This window comes from Meles meles, chromosome 3 (genome assembly GCF_922984935.1).
Source record: "Meles meles chromosome 3, mMelMel3.1 paternal haplotype, whole genome shotgun sequence".
Lineage (NCBI taxonomy): Eukaryota > Metazoa > Chordata > Mammalia > Carnivora > Mustelidae > Meles > Meles meles.
In genome coordinates, this window is record NC_060068.1 from 89,278,402 (window position 1) to 89,296,017 (window position 17,616).

At 40.2% G+C, this 17,616-nt stretch overlaps 1 protein-coding gene across 4 annotated transcripts in view; it reads left to right on the plus strand.

Moving 5' to 3' along the window:
* ADAMTS6 (ADAM metallopeptidase with thrombospondin type 1 motif 6) overlaps nt 1-16,698 on the plus strand; it is a 315,702-nt gene extending 299,004 nt beyond the window's left edge. For all 4 annotated transcript variants that reach the window (XM_046000877.1, XM_046000876.1, XM_046000879.1 and 1 more), the window contains 2 exons: nt 1,445-1,601; nt 13,590-16,698. In XM_046000877.1, the coding sequence (XP_045856833.1) occupies nt 1,445-1,601; nt 13,590-13,699 (267 nt within the window). In that variant the 3' untranslated portion in view covers nt 13,700-16,698. The remainder of the gene's footprint in view (nt 1-1,444; nt 1,602-13,589) is intronic.
* The last annotated feature ends 918 nt before the right edge of the window (nt 16,699-17,616 follow it).

Consider the following 17,616-nt stretch of genomic DNA (forward strand, 5'->3'; position numbering starts at 1 on the left):
TTTTAGTCTTCATTAAGGCAAATAAATATACTTTCTCTGTGCTTAGTCAGCCCTGTGAGTAAACAAGAAAAAATATGATCATAACATAGTTAACATTCGCATTTATATAACAAATCATTAATAATTTGCATTTGAATAGCAGTATTTAATTTATAAAATACTTAAATGGAATACACATGATAGGGTAAAGCATTATAAGCAATTATGTATGTCACTGTGGAAGGGTAAGTTTCATAATATGAAATTGATATGCTATTAAAGAATCAGAACAGACATGCTCTCATAATTATTATTTAAGCCAGGTAGACATTTCCTTCCTTACATATTCTTTGTTGCAATGCACTATTATATAAAAGTCAGTTAAAAGTTTTTGCATGTTAGTGATTTTGCCATATTTATAGTAATCAGTTTCAGATTATTTTTAAAAATATTGTCAAGTCCTTTTCTTCTCATCTATATTTTAAATTCAGTTTTCTAACGTTAAAATTAACTGGTAAAAATATATCCTCAAGGATGCTTTAATACATGTTTATGGTCCCGTTTGTTCGTCATTTTGTATTTAAACTTTTTTTTAAATAACTGTGTCTATGAATATCCTTGCAAGTCCTGTAAGTGCTTTGAAGTTTTTAACAACTAAATTCAATAGGGCCTCAGTTTATTTACCTTGTAAACATCACCGTCACCTGTCTTGGCACTGGCTAGCTCATTTCCTTGATCCCAAATCTCACAGGCTTTGCTGGTATTCTGGGTGGCAGGCCTAAAGGGTAGACCCAGCTTCATTCTTCAGCCTGGACAGCTGATTAGTCCCAGCTGAAACTAAGTCACTCTGAGAGTAACTTCAATTCGGAAGTAACTAAATTCCCGATAGATGAAAAAGAAGAGGGAGACATGCTGCTTGGTTCACATTTGTGTGACTGACATCTTAGAAAACTCAGAGTACTTATTTAAGCTCTTTTTTTTTTTTTTTTTAAACTGGTCCCCATCACCAGCCTGCATAGCAGTCACTGCTCTTATACTGAACTCACATTTTGGTCAGAAACACAGTGCTCCAGTAGACCATCAGATTGTTTGCCCATAAGCCTATAATAAATAGGGAGCACAAGTGATGTCCAGCCCCAGAATCTTTAATCTACTTCATCCTGAGGATTTTCTTATTGTACTCCTGTGACAGTTCACCTACTTAGAACTGTTAGAAAAGTAGCCCAAGAAATCTCTTGTTCCTTGGGAGCTATATTGCTTCCATTTTCTAGGGTAATCACATGACCTGTGAATTTCCAAACCAATTCTAGAGGCAAATGACTTAATCATACCCCTCTCCAAGATGAACTTCATGTGGACTTTAAAAGCTAATATATATATGGTATTTGAGAAGATATAATATCTTTTTACTTGCTGAAAATTATTGATATCAGTATTTTGTTTCTCCCTGTGTCTTTGGGTTTAGTGTTCTGCTCAGTGTGGCCTTGGCCAGCAGATGAGGACCGTGCAGTGTCTCTCCTACACTGGACAGGCATCTGTTGACTGTCCAGAAACTGTTCGACCTCCATCGATGCAGCAGTGTGAAAGCAAATGTGACAGTACCCCCATTTCCAATACTGAAGGTGAGTTTCCCATGGAGAAAGGGCCTGTGTGTCTAGTGACTCACCTGTACTGGTTCCCAGGGTTTGAAGAGCCCCATAAAGATGCCATTGTTAGTGTAGTTTGTACAGAGCTTTTGTGAAAGCTGCACGTTTACTGGATATGTGATAAGGAAGCCTACATTTTTTTCCCTGACTCTGACACTAACTATATGACCTTGTTAATCACTTAACCTTTCTGGAGCTAAGTTCGCTTATCTATACCGTGAGAGACTAGAGTGGGTAACCTCTAATGTCACATCCAACCTAGCATTCTATGTTTGACTTGTGCCAGAATTGAGAGATGATTTCTAATGAACCACAGTTTGAAGTGAAAACTTCTGTTTCTTTTTGGAGGTAACAATGGATCTCTACCATCATGAAGATTAAAATTCATGCTTGTTATACATATAATGAAAGTGTATGTTTGAAACTGTGTTTCAAATGCTAATTTTCTCATTGTAGAAAAGAAGAAAAAGAATTACGTAGCTGTTTATAGAGGAAGACAATGTCGTTGGGCTCTGAGATTTCTCTTTCTTATGTATTGGGCAATCAATCACATGGGTTTAGAGGTCGATTTTTCTTTTTTTTTTTTAGAGGTCCATTTTTCTTTTTGAGTTGGAAGATTAAAGGTTGAGGTAGAAAAGAGGATATAACTATCATATTAAGTTCCTGTGTATTGGGTATTATGGTAGGCCCTTTATATTTATTATCCACCTAATATGTCTCATATACATAAATATCTGAGTGTGTGCGTGCATGCACATGCATGTTATAATATGACAAGAACCTTCCAACAGTTGGTATTACTGAGGAGGAAACTGAGGTGCAGAGAACGATAGTGACTTGCCCAAATTAGTAGACTCAGGATTTGAACCCAGATTTGGCAGAGGCCAAGGACATGTCAGTTTCAACATTTTTATGCTATTCTTAATTCACTCTTTAAGGATGGTATTTTAGCATGAAAAAGAGCTTCTGGTTATAAAGTTGCAACACTTGTAGCTTGACCATCATGCTGAGTCATTAGATTTAGGCTCAGTCATTGCTGAAAGAACTGGCTTTTTAACATCCCCACAGCAATATATATATTGCAATATATACGAAGCAATTTATAGCTTCATTTTAGGCATTTTACTAATTTCCTTAGAAGTTTTTTTTTTTTTTTAAGATTTTATTTATTTATTTGACAGAGAGAGATCACAAGTAGGCAGAGAGGCAGGCAGAGAGAGGAGGAAGCAGGCTCCCTGCGGAGCAGAGAACCCGATGCGGGGCTCGATCCCAGGACCCTGAGATCATGACCTGAGCTGAAGGCAGCGGCTTAATCCACTGAGCCACCCAGGTGCCCCAGAAGTTTTTTTTATAGTGGTTATCATCCATAACCTTCACAGCTGGAGATGCAAAGTTTTCAGGGTGGGCAAAATATCATTTGCACCTGGACTTACTTCTACCTTAAAGAAATTCTCCTAAAATGGATAGGTGTTAATATGAGGTTTCTTGAATTATTTGGAGAAACACCTCATGGTCATTTAATCTCCCTGTCCAAATCACTTTTTGTTAATATTAATTTGACATAAGCAGTTAAGACTGTATTTTTAGCCTTCTTAGTAAAGGAGGAAACTTTTAGGAAATTATTAATCCTACAAAATATGACTAATCTTAGAACTATTATTCCTTAAAGCTGCTGACTCATTGAAAAGAAAGAGGATGGCTCTTATGAAATTAGATTTAAAGTGGGTATGTCTGTCATAACTTGTTTTGTGTTCTCTTTGGCTTCCTAATAGCATATGTTGAATACATTTAAATACCTGAAACTATCAGTTCATTTCATCAGCAGCTAATTATCAAATGCTTGTTGTGGCCAGCCTTGGTCATTCATTATGGAAAATTCAAGTGCATTTGTCAGTTCATCGTCTTACAGGGAAGATACTTAAGGGAAAAAAAAAAAAAAGGAAGGTAGAAGGTGTTATGCGGAGCAGTTAACATAGTGCTGAGAGAGTTGGAGAGTTGAAATGGAAGACCAGGGACTTTAACCGTATAGATCAAGGCAAGCTTCATAGACTAAAGTGATCTGTGAACCAGTTATTATGTGTGGTTGGAAAAATAACCCAGTGTGTGCCCTGAGAAAGAGGATGAAACAATTGAATTAAATCATAAGTTGTCATTCATAAAGATATGGAATGTACAGATAACATGGATTTCAAAAGAGAAGAGATTCTTGCATGAAGTTATTATGAGTAATCTAATCTGACTTCTGTGGGGCACCTGGGTGGTTCAGTCAGTTAAACGTCTGCTTTCCACTCAGGTCCTGATCCAACCCTCCGAGTTGGGCTCCCTGCTCAGCAGGAAGCCTATTCTCCCTCTCCCTCTGCCCTTCCTTTCCGCTTGTGCTTTCTTTCTCTCTCTCAAATAAATAAAATCTTTTTAATAAATAAATAATATGACTTCTGGAAATCAGACCAGGGAGAGAAGAAATGCCTGTTACTAAGGGAGAGTTGGGAGAGACATTTGGTAGTAGGGGAAGGAGTACACTCTGGCTACTGCAGGAAAGTAGAAAAGGACCCCTTTCCCCCGCAGAATCAGGTTCTCTTGACTGTTAGTGGAAAGCTGTGAAAAAACTAATTCAGCTCTACCCCAAGACAGAATAGGACTAACGGAGACCTCTTGGGATCTAAAATATAGTTTTTCAGTGGGGTCTCTATGGATGAGATGGATAGAATCTTGAGAATTGCTTTAACAGTCACAGTTTAGGAATTGGTTCCCATTCTAACATTTTATTATGAAAATAATAAAAAGTGTCAAACATGACAGCAAAGTTGAAAGAATTATACAATGAACACCCACCATCTGGATTCCAGCTTTATCATTTTCCTGAGCTTGATTTATCACATATATTTCTATCTGTCCATCCCTCAAGGTAATGGTTTTAAATAATGTTCTCCATTCACCCAACCATTATTATTTACCTAATAAACATTACTGACTATGTGCCAGGCACTAGGACTATGAAAGCAATGTGACAAGGTCCTTGTCCTCAAAGGAGCACAGTTTATTGGGAGTGGCAGCAAATAATTTTCACAATATGGACACTACTCTAACATGAGTACACCAAGGAGGACATAAGCAGCAGAAGTATCATGCAGAAGGCAAGCTTGAGTGGGGCACTGGAAGGTATGAAACAATTTGCTAAGAAGACATGGAGGTCTGGGTGTTCCTAGCTGAGGAAGAGTATGTGCAGTCATGGGGCATGGGGGTAGCTCAGTATGGGTGCAGTGGGTTGGCAGATGGGCAGGCAGTGGAGATGCGGCTACAAAGAGAGAGACAGGGACTTGGTTTTGAGGGTCCTGCATACTGTGGAAGCTAGTTAGGACTCTCACAAGTTCTAGAGAACAAGTGAGGGAAATTGGGGAGTGATAAGCTTGGGATGGCAGAAGTGTGAAGGGGCAGTGGGAGGTCAGCCTTGTGTGGAAGAAGAGTCCAGTCTTGCGATGAAGAAGGCTTGAACTAAGGCAGGTATAGTGGAAATCAGAAGAAGAATAATGTATGAGAAAAAAAGTATAAAATGGAAAGGAGAATAAAAAGAACCTGATGAACAGTCAGACATGGGGATGAGAGATGTGGAAGTGTCCAGGAAGACTCCCGTTTAGATTTTGGTTACTAAATACGGAATTTAGGAATAAATCATGATAAGGAATTTAGGAATCTTTAAGGAAGTTAAGCACATTCATCCCCAAAAGCCGTAATAAAATAATGGAATTTGAGTAACATTTTTTAAAAAAATAAAAATAAACAATGGAAAGAGATAGAAGAAATGGAGGGAGTTTAAGACAATAAAGAATAATAGGAGAATGAAACTAAAAGGTGCAGCATCAAGATATTACAAATAATAACTAGTAAGAGGGAAATAGAAGTAAGAAGGGAAATACAATTTGCCTTGTTCAACATCTGCTTTAGTTTTTAATTCTTGAAAGCCTTCAGTGAAGGGTTATAGTTATAGGCTTGATTTTGACAGACCACCAGCATGAAGGTAACTCTACGCTGCCACCAAGAGTGACTTATAAGACTTACTGGGTATCACTGCATCTAAAGTTCTACTCAAAGTAATTTTTTAAAGTACATCTGGCAGCTGGGACTATCCTACTCAAGCTTACCTGAAATTCTATCCCAAATGCCATTTTATTTACCTTTATGCAGTTTCAGGTTCCCTTGTAGTTTAAATGGTGAGTCTTTTTAGCCTCTCCATAGCACAGGCCACTCGTTTCTAGCATTTATTGCTGCCAGGTAATAATTCCTGGTGTGCCTGAGCTGGTAATCAACCCAGGAAAGGTGTGGTTAATGTGCATTGCTTTACCAACTCAGGCTGTCTAACAGTGGCTTTGCTGTTCAAAGTTGTTCAAATGAACAACTCAGAGAAAGCCTGAACAGCTCCAGAAATCTCATCAGACCCCTAGAACAAAACAGCTCCTGGATGTGAGATTTAAAGTGGCATCTGATGTGTTAAAACTAGTGAAAGAGGGGCGCCTGGGTGGCTCAGTGGGTTAAGCCTCTGCCTTCAGTTCAGGTCATGATCTCAGGGTCCTGGGATCGAGCCCCACATCGGGCTCTCTGCCTCCCCCCGCCCCCCTGCCTGCCACTCTGCCTACTTGTTATCTCTTTTTCTGTCAAATACATAAAATCTTAAAAAAAAAAAAAAAGCGAGAGAGACAATGAAGGTCATTTGAAGACTGATTTCAAGGAAGTGAGGAAGAGTTGTTTTTTCCTTTGCCATTTTCAAAAGCTTGTAATGAACCTTACCACTCAGGTTCACATTCCTGGCTGTTGGGTTTACAGGGAACCCTGGGATTTGTGTTGGGATCATACCACCGTGAGGATGAATGTGGGTGGCATCCAGGGAATCAGAATGGGTAAAGAGAAACTGAGAAAACAAAGAGAGAAAGAGGAATGGCTTAGTCCATGGTGAGATGAAACTGGAATCAAGTTTTATAGTTGACATCATCTTGCTTCGACAATGAAAAGTTGGTGGACTATTCCCACTGCGGTGAATAATGTCAGCCTTCCCAAGTGAAACTTGTTAGTTCATCCTTTTCCAGTCTGCCTATCTAATGTATCAAGGGCCCAAGTACAGTTTTTTCAGAAAAAATCCTGAGTTCACACCCCTCACCCCCGATTCCTGCACCACAAATTCATATGCACAGCCTCTGCCATCTCACCTCTCACTAGGCTCCGCATCTCCCTGGATGGTTTGACAGAGGCACAGCTGGTTGCACTTTTGTAATCCAAAAGATAGACCCTACAGTGCTTGAGTCGTAACTCTCAACTTACTATGTTCTTCCTCTGAATCTCATGAAGAGTTTACAGCCTCACAGGGCGTGCATTCTCCAAAGAAAGATGCTGAGTGGTCCAACCTGGTCATGAGAGGATATGTCCCTATGTGCCCCAGGTCACTCCAATGATAGCTAGGCTTTGTAGTGTTTTATGAAATAGATGCAAGAGCACTACATCTCAGGAGTTGCTCTTGTACTCCTTGGACCAAGCGAAGCCTTCAAAGTCACAATGAATCTGAATCCAATTGCATCCTCAATTTATAAGCCTCTGTTCAGCGTGAGTATTTTAAAATCATGTGTTTTAGGTCAGAGATTTGAAAGATTAATGTAAAGCACCTGGGGAAAAACCCATTGGCACATCAATGATAAGTAGATTCATGTGTTGCCTGTGAAACAGGTTGTCTCATTTTATCATTCAATTCTACCAAAATCCAGATCACCAGTGAGACCCACTCTAGCATACCTGGCAGGTTACTTCAGATTCTAATAATGGGTCTAGTTCACATTGTGGGGCCTAGGGATTGGCTTTCAGCCCTTGATATACTCCCAAGTGTCCTTGAGAAGAATTAAAGAATACTCCACAAATTGTTCTCCCCACTAGAAATATCTGGCCTTGGGTAAAGTGATATTTTATTTTCAGGGAGAGGTGGGATGTAAAAAAGAAGAGACTAGTTAGGTCCACAAAGTATTTCCTAGAAACCTCATGATACGACCTGTTACCCTTCCCATAGCCTCACAAGAGAAAAGGTAGAATGAGTGTCTTATCTTTCTCTTCCAGGACAGTACTTAGCTGGTACATGATGATGGCAGAAGAGAAAAATCAAGCTCCTTCATCATAAAATCCTTGACCCTGCTGACTTAGATTCCACTACTTAAAAAGCAGTATATAAGTGTATCTGTATGAAGAAAATGATAGTGAAGACCAAACCTTCCAAATAGGTTAATTAAAAAGTAATTATATTGCAAAAATATTCTACCTAAAGGATTCCTTTTTTTTTTTTTTAAGATTTCATTTATTATTTATTTGACAGACAGAGATCACAAGTAGGCAGAGAGGCAGGCAGAGAGAGAGGGGGAAGCAGGCTTCCTGCTGAGCAGAGAGCCCGATATGGGGCTCGATCCCAGGACCCTGGGATCATGACCTGAGCCGAAGGCAGAGAGTTTAACCCACTGAGCCACCCAGGTCCCCCCCTTTTTTTAAAGATTTTATTTATTTATTTGACAGACAGAGATCACAAGTAGGCAGAGAGGCAGGTGGGGGGTGGGGGGGGAAGCAGGCTCCCCGCTGAGCAGAGAGCCTGATGCGGGGCTCAATCCCAGGACACTGATCAGAGCCAAAGGCAGAGGCTTTAACCCACTGAGCCACCCAGGCGCCCCTAAAGGATTCCTTTTAATAGGTCTCCTAGTATAATAGTTTATTTACAGATTATGTTTTACTTAGGTATAGAGAAGCTTTTGGTTATTAGATATTTTAGAGATTATCTAGAAATCGATGCTTACTGAAGATCATTCAGAAACCAAAACAGATTTCAACAGGAAACTGTGGTTTAATTATGCAGAGCTTTTCCAGAATGGTTTTTATCACAAATAGTAAGCTGTACTGTGTATTAATTCAAGGGTGAGAAGATTTTTTTTTAAGTTATTTAAATTCCAGTTAGTTAATAAAGTGTAATATTAATTTCAGGTATAGAATTGAGTGATTTGTCACTTACATTATTTCTTTCTTTTTTTTTTTTTTTTAAGATTTTATTTATTTGACAGAGAGAGAGCCAGCAAGAGCAGGAACACAAACAGAGGGAGTGGGAGAGGGAGAAGCAGGCTTCCCACTGAGCAGGGAGCCTGATGCCAGGCTTGATCCCAGGACTCTGGGATTATGACCTGAGGCGAAGGCAGACGCTTAACAACTGAGCCACCTAGTTGCCCCACATTATTTCCTATTTTTAATGGCTTTGAGAATGAAGCAGGCTAGTAAGTTTTATAATTAAGGCTTCTTGACTATATCAGCAGATTGTCAATCAGTCAATTCAAGAGCTCAACAAGTCGATCCTCTCTAGGTAAGCTAGAAAGTGGCAGATAGGCTGAATGGCCCAGTATAATTTAAAACTTTTCTGAATATAGTTAAGATTACATTCAGCTTTCTGTAATAGTGGGCATTTAAAACTTCTTGGTGTGTCTCAAATCACCTTTCACTTATGTCATTTTACACAATTGAAGGAGAAGGATATAGCTGAAGAAAAGTGTTCAGGCTATTTCAAATACCTGTTAAAAAAACCTACTCATTCTCTAGTCACCTGACTGACTTAGTCAGTGGAGCATGCAGCTCTTGATCTTGGGATTATGAGTTTGAGCCCCCTACTGGGTGTAGGTTATTTTTTTTTAATTCCCCTTTTTTAAGGTGGCAAAGCAAATTTTCTGGTGATGATCATACCAAGGGTTGACTCATGACATTTGGTATCTGCCAAGAATACAGAAGTCTTAACAGGCAGAAAACTTTCTGTAGTTCCATGCCACCAAGAATGCTGCCAAAACTGAGGGGTCCAAGCCCCAGCTCTTAGACTGACTAGCTGTGTGACCAGCCTAGTTTTCCTAATGTTTGTGAGTTTCAGTTTTACCATCTATGTAAATCTGATGTCTTATATACATCAAAGGATTAGATATATAAGTATGTAAAATCACCAGGCAATTCCTGGCACATAGGAGGCACTTAAATAAATTATTTTTAATGTGATCGTTACTGTATCAAACCCTTATGACATTAAAAGGCAGAGAATAAAAGACCGGTCATGGTTGCCCTTTTCTGGTAAATAGATTTCCATAGAAATAGATTGAGTCTCCCTGTCTGGGCAGTCTCTAGAAGGCAAAACCAAGAAGTAGGAATGGGGTCTTCCCAGGGTTCTTCCTTTGAGCATCAAAGCTGCATGTCCTCAGGCAGCCCCAGGGTCTCCATTTTAATGTCTCATCAAAGCCTATTGTCCCCATCTTGGCATTCCCAGCCCTGGCTCCTCCCCCATCTCTCTCCACCCTATACCATTATGATTTACCTGCTCTCTGTTTGATATATTTTGTTAATTTGCTTTTGCATGCTAATGTGTAACCCTCCCTGAGAGCCTAGGTACATTGTGTTAGGGATCCCAGAGACATTATACACAATGATTGATCTCAGAGGCAGATGTGTTAGTGGTAGTAGCGAGAGCTAAGGGACTGAGTGATTCCTCTGTGCCGGGTGCCGGGGGAGGGGTTGAGGGGCGGGAGGGGGGCATGCTCTTTGTAAGCACTATGTCATGTGTGCCTCACTTTACCACATCCTATGAGCAGGTCTTGTCACAGGTCTCTACTTCACAGATGAAGAAACTGAGGCTTAAAGAGGTAAAGGAACTTGGCCCAGGACAATCAAATAAGGGGAGGAAGTAGCTCCGGAATTCACCCCCAGGGCTCACTCCAGATCTGCCACCCCTTACCACTGTGTTATGGTGCTGGGGCAGGCAGGTTGTGTGTGCTCTTCAGGAATGCCTGCCTCTTTAAGCTTGATCCTGCTCCCAAGACCCAAATGACTTCCTGCTTTTAGTCAAGCTGGTTGGAATCAACTTAGTCAACAACTAACTTGAGAGGGGTATTGAAAAGTTCAGAGAGGGACAACCTGGCAGCTGGCTTCCAGCCTACCCCAAGGCTAGATGCTGCTTGTGGCCAGAGGACTGTGCTCTGGGCCTCTGCATGATGAGTAGAGTCCTCTCATTTCCAGCATGAAGCTGAATCTCAAGTTATTTATATTTGTAGTGGCCTGGATGGGTGGATGGTGGGGTAATTGGAGGGAGGAACAACTTATGAATATTTTATTCATTAGTTATCTGTCATGGAATTGGATTCCAAGGTCTAAATCTAAAAGAAAAATCAATGCATTTGCTCATATTTTGCTCATCTCAGTATTTTCTTAGACTAGCAGCAACTCTTCCAAAAATGGACTAATGAATCTCCCAGTAAAACCGAACCTCAGAAAATACTGACTTATGTCAATAGGACAGCCTTTTCTCAGTAGTAATCTAAATAATGTGTCAGTGGTAATCTGTATATTACTGTCGTCAGGTGGTACGAAATAATAACTAATAGTGGTACTAACAGTTGTAATTCCATGTCTTGTATTTATCAAGTGCTGACAAACTGTGTATGCACTGCTCCAGGTGCATCATAGGATAGACATGTTATGTGTGGAAGTAAGAGCTCTCATCATCCCTGTTTACAGAGGGGGAAACTCCGGCACAGAGAGGCTGTTTGTTCAGAGGCATAAAGTCAGTAAATGAGAAAACTAGGATTAAACCAGGGCAGCCTGGCTTCTCATTTTATTTTCTTGTACTATTAAAGCAACCAGTCCTCCTCTCTCCTTTGTTTCTCACCTAAACAATCTTTATATTTTGGCTAAAATTTATTTTGTACTTGACACAATCCCATCAAGCCCCACTGCCAACTCGGAGGGGTAGTCTCTGCTGGCAGACTGCCCCATTAGGATGGTGATTTTTTTTTTAATATTTTATTTATTTATTTGACAGAGAGAGAGATCACAAGTAGAGAGGCAGGCAGAGAGAGGGGGAAACAGGCTCCCCAATGAGCAGAGCGCCCAACTTGGGGCTCGATCCTGGGAACCTGGGATCATGACCTGAGCCGAAGGCAGAGGCTTAACCCACTGAGCCACCCAGGTGCCCCAGGATGGTGATTTAGAATTAAAGATGAATGATACTGTGTTGGCTTTTCTCATTTTTAAAAAAAAGATTTTATTTGTTCATTTATTTATTTATTTGAGAAAGAGAGAGAGAGAGAAAGCACAGAGGGAAAGTGTGAAGGAGAAGCAGACCCCCTGCTGAGCAGAGAGCCTGGTGCAGGACTCGATTCCAGGCCCCTGGGATCCAGGCAGATGCTTAACCCGCTGAACCACCCAGGAGCCCTTCTCATCATTTTAATAATTGCATTACCTTGATAATATATTCCTCTTGGTAACATGGATAAAACTTCCCCCCACCACCATGAAAATAGTCTAAACCTGTTCTGGTTACTTTTTACTGTTCATGACAGAGAGAAAAAGGAGAAAAAAAAAATGCCAAGTGACCTTCAAATTAAAATATGTGGAGATCTTTTTGCCTCAAATTCGTACTTGATTCACAAAATATCATCTGATTTCTTTTTTTAGTACAACGTTTAAAGAAAATTTTCTTGTCTCTCTGCCCTTCTTTCAGCCAAAACTTACATTGAGACTCCTAGTGTGGAAAGTTTCTATTCAAATTTCTAACTTTTACTCTCTTTGTTAGTCAAATTGTGAGTAAAGAAGTTCAATGGTGACAGCGTTTATGTTCACAGAAGATTGAGGGCTCCCCTTTAAAATTTAAGTCTTTCACTGAAAGAGCCTGGAATGTAAGATCGATAAAATTGTTACCTTACTTCTCAGTAATAATGGAAAACTTTCCCATCCCTTCACATATAATTTCTCAAGTTTATCATATATGCCTTCTGTTCCATGTATATGATCTCTTAGAACTTCAGTGGATTTCTGAAGCCAGGAAAAAAACTTGCAAATAACCCAGCAAGCAACGACAAAACTGTCCTGTTACACTGAACTTCACCCAGGGTTCTGCCTGATTCTAATTACCTTCAGCAGTTTACCCAGGATGCCTCAGTATAACCACCTGGAAAAATGAGGGTGGAACTTTGATTCTGGGAGGCATATGGAAATTTAATTACTAGGTTTACAAAGTATTTGAAAATCCCCAGATAAAAGTGACCAGAGGACTAGAGAAGAATATCGTTATTAGAAGTAGTGGGGTCATGTGGTGGTGAGAGGGGTGCTGAGGATCAAAGACTGGTGTGCCTTTCTCTACACTGGCCCCTTTGCCCCATCTTCTGCAACCAGCTTCAAGGGGAGATGGAGAAAGAATCATTTATTCACCTTCTGGCTGCAAGAACTGCAGACCTCAACTGTGGCAATTCTAGCACTGAGGAGAAAATACACATAGGAAAAAAGAAGGCCATGTCTCACTTCCAAATTAAAAAAAGACATTTCTACATGTTTCCATAACCCACAGACTGCTGCCATTTGAGGCCAACCCCTCAAAGTTTTCCTCTTTGTCTAGTGTAGTTGCTGAATCTAGGCCACTGTCAGCAATCCTTTTCATTCACCCAGGCCCATCCCCACGCCTCACAGATGCAGAGATTCTCTTGAGACATGTGTACTTTGGTATCAAACAATGCAACTCATGTTTGATTTTGGATAACCTTGCACTGCTGAATAAAATAACCCTTGAGAAAGAAGCCATAAAAGCGCTGTAAGAAAAATGACTCATGTTTCCAAGCTGTCTAAAGTGATCACTTATCCCAACAAATGGTAATTCTTTCAAGACACAGTGGGCATGCACCATACTTATAAAAGTCTGGGAGAAAAGCCTTGCAATCATTTTTTTTTTTAATTGTGTTAAAATCTATCAAAAGAATGTTTCTGGTAGGCTGTACCAGACAGGGTATGCTTAAAAACAAAAACAAAAACCACATGGATGTGGAAGCCAAGGTGGATTGGTGCAAGGGGGACTTTACCAAACACACAGTCCCGTTGGCTTGTTTATGCACTTGTTTATGTGCCTCTAATTGTTTTCCATTCTCTGCCCCCATTCGTTAGAGTGCAAAGATGTGAACAAAGTGGCTTATTGCCCACTGGTGCTGAAGTTCAAGTTCTGTAGTCGAGCATACTTCAGACAGATGTGTTGTAAGACCTGCCAAGGACACTGACCCACGGAAAGCCAGAGAGAGCGTCTTGTCATTTCATCGTGGAAATGCATCCATCAAAGAGAGCCACCCAGAGGAAGAGGATTGATGTCCTTGCAAATGCAATACCCTGTGGAAAACATAACCACTGGTCAGCCCTAGCTGACAGGATTTCAATATTATTTTAACTTCTGTGAAGTGGGATTTATTAATCCAAAGTGCTGGACACGGTATTAAGGAGGGAATGCCAGATCGGAGAGATCCAAACAACACAGGGATACTTGCTTACTATGGAACGTCTGTGTTCTTTTGAGTAAATCCAATAGCCTGTTTACCTCCTTGGACCATTAAGATAATTTTTATTATGGACTTAGCAATGACACTGAATCCATTTGTATTTAAAACTGTTTAAAATGTAGCTGTTATGACTTGGTCAACTATGGAAGTAAAAGAAGATTCAGAAATCTTAAGTCATAGCTTAAAAATATTTACCATACTTTATCTCACTACAACAGCACCACAACTGAAATTCTAAAGTGGGCTTTTAACTGTAATTTAAGGAACAATTATAAATCAAAAGTAATGAAAGTTCGTATGATTTTTCTTCATTCCACTTAATTTCCTTAGGAGTAACCCCCCTGTTCTGAACACTGCTGTGAGCCATATATAAACTATATTAAACCGAACAACAGTGAAGGAATTAGCTGAAGGCAGTGCATCAGTTACTGCAGCTGTGCGAGTCTATAAATCCTGTGCTAAAAGACTGTGGCCAACTTGCCATTGTGCAAGTGAAGCTGAGATTTCCATTAAAACTTTAAGAGAAAAACATTTCGATTTCATGCAGAAGCCAGACGAGGGGTATGGTAGAAACCGAAGAAACGGGCCCTTTGCTGCCATCACACAGGATGCCTCGGTTCTTCTTTGGGTCACCCCAACTCAATTGTGTTGACATCCTCACCGGCCGCAGAACAGCTTCTGCCCCGTTGGACTGTTGCACGCGTGTTGAGCTTACTGAAATGATGCCGTGCAAAAGATAGACTGGCTCAGTAACAACCAGGCAGACCCTTTTGCTGACAATTGTGATGGGTTCCAGATGTCCCTTCTTTGATATGGCAGAAGGGCATTTATTTATATGAAAGCAAGTGTGTGTGTGTGCGGGCGCTTTTGAGTGTGTGGGTTAGATGAGTGTGCTTGCACATAAATGTGCTATTTCTGTGAGTTTTAAAGTAGGCAAGGGATAACAACCAAAGAAGAAAAACTCATGAAGCCTAAAGATCATAAAGCATAATTTTAATAGTCACTCAACCAACTATTTTGTATTTTTTATGGATACTCTGAATGGCAATCAAATGTGAAACCAAGTTTCTTGGGCAAATCAAATTCTAGAATCAAATCCAGAATCCTAAATTAAATCGGCTAGCTCATATTTTCCCTACCCACAAGTAATTTCGTGTCATGGCCATCAAAAGCTTCAATGGTGGGATTAAAAGAGAAGGGAAAAAAAGAGGGTACTTATTTGTATTTTGTACTTGAACACTTGTAGCTTGCAGCAGGTTCTTGATGAATTTGCTTTGTATCCTACAGGTGTGTACACCGTGCTACACCGACACCTCAAACTCCAACCAAATGGCTACTTTGTAAAGATACTACTTGCAGTTAAAGAGTATGTTTGACTTAAGCCCATCACTGTGTGTGCTCAAACTACATGTCAGGTGTATAAGCTACGCCATGACCTAAGGTAGAGGTTAGTTTTTTGTTTTGTTTTGTTTCAGAAAGGAAAAGAGACTCACAGACTTCAAAAACCAACCTAAACTTCAGGTTTGCTATGGACAGTCAACGTGGGATGTTCTGCACTCTCAGGCGTGGTCATCCCTATTTTCTCACCAGCTTTCTCTCTCAACACCACAGCTCACGTCCCTGAGCTTGCCAGAGAAAGCTACTGAGGATACAGAACAATTGCCAGGGCCCCTCTGTATACTGCCCCAAAAAGACGAGCCAAAGCACCATCTATTCAGTGAAGGGGAGGCAGCCCATGAGCAGCATGGTCCCAGCACTGAATTCCCTCCGTCCCTTGCAAAGAGCAGTTAACGTGGTGCTAATGTGCCCTGGTGAAGTAAACAAAAGATGAGTACTTTTTGTGGCATTTTAGGCATAGGTTGCCTGTCAGGATCTGTTTTTCCCCAACATAAATATCAGCTCATGTTTGTATTCCAAAAAGATTTCTTACATTACTGACTTAAGTCTATTCTACTCCTCACCTGGAAACTAATGTTGTGAGGACCGTTGCCCTGGGCTCCCTTGACTAACGTTAGAAGAGGGGACAGTGTTCCCTCAGGAGTGTGCACCAGCCTCAAGGCCAGGAGCAGAGGGCTTCCAGGCGCAGCATCAGATTATTCCACTAAAGGAAGGAACCAAGCACAGCATGTAACAGGACTAAACCTGAGTGGGGAAACAAATCATATTCTACAGCACATCACAATACCGCTGCTAACTGTGCGGTCAACCACATGGCTACGTGCTATGCTCTCTTCCTAAATAATAGCAATAGGATTGTCAGTGGAGGCTGAGCCACCATGGCAGGCCCTCCAAAGTACTGTGCTATGTGGACTACTTAGGGAGTCCCAAGGAAACTGGTACCCCATGACTGAGAGCAGTATCTGCCACTGGCAAAAAGTCCTGCCAAAAAAGGAAAGGTAAATATACCCAACTGATTAAAGCCCTTAAGATACATATGACTCCCCAAACAGTCCATTTCATTAGGAATTTCTTGGAGTGAATGTCACATAGGTATCCTTAATAATACAGAATGAAATTACCTTTGTATTATTGTGATTAGTTGTTGCTTATTATTTTATACTCAGTATTAATGTGGTACACTGTTACTTTTTTTTGCTTTTGTAAATTATATTCTAATTTATTGCCATGTTTCCTAACACTTGTCCTACATTCATTCTCCTGCTTGTAATGAAAATGAGAAAATCATTGTAACACTTGATGGAGTGAAATACCACACCAGGCACAGATTTTTTTTTTTAACATAGATAATTTAGTAAAAATAAAAATTCAGCTTGTAAGAATGATTCAGATGAAAGTTGTCTATTCCCTGAAAAGCTAGTGTTAAACTTGCAGTAGGAGGAATCTATCCTTTGGAATACCACACTACACTACCCAAATTATCCAGGTAGTATCCAGGATTGAGATAATTTGTTGTATCTTTATTACCCTCCTCAGAGATTGCATTTATTTTTTATTTCAGTACTATTAAATATAAGGGCTTTGGGTATTTCTGGTGTATCTCTATCCCCAGAGGCCACTATTCAGCTATTCTAACCCTAGAAAGGAAGACCTGATTGACCCATGACTCTTTTGCCTCCCTCTTTATTTTGCTTTCCATGTAAATTCTTTAGCATAGAAGAAGTTGCAAGATATTTCATTGTGGAAAAGGTGCTAGACAAAAGTATTGATACTTGAAGAAGGATCTTTCTATTTAAATCCAATAGGGAGCATAGGAGCATGAGGGACATACTTTTCCACCTTCAGACATTTCCTCTGAGGCTAAACTAATGGTTCAGCCACTGCTGAGCTGGGGTATACTGTCACATGCAAAGGTAACTTAGCAATTTTTAAAACTCAGCAACTAAAATGAAGGTAACCCTCCTGCATGTTTAGCTATTTGAGTATGTTCATAATGACAATTTCATCAATTACATAAGAAGATGTGGAATGCCCAGGCAGGTTGTGCTTCAGTCTGCTTACCTCCATATCCATCCCCACACACATTCAACCTGATACACTAGAAGAAATCAGGTGCGGTGATTAAATAGTCTTGGAGAGTATTTCTTCAGGGTCATTCTAGGAGTCAAAAGGAGTATTATGAAGTATTATGGAGTATTATGAAGTCTCAATGAATGAGAAGACTGTGGGACCAGCTGTATCATCTT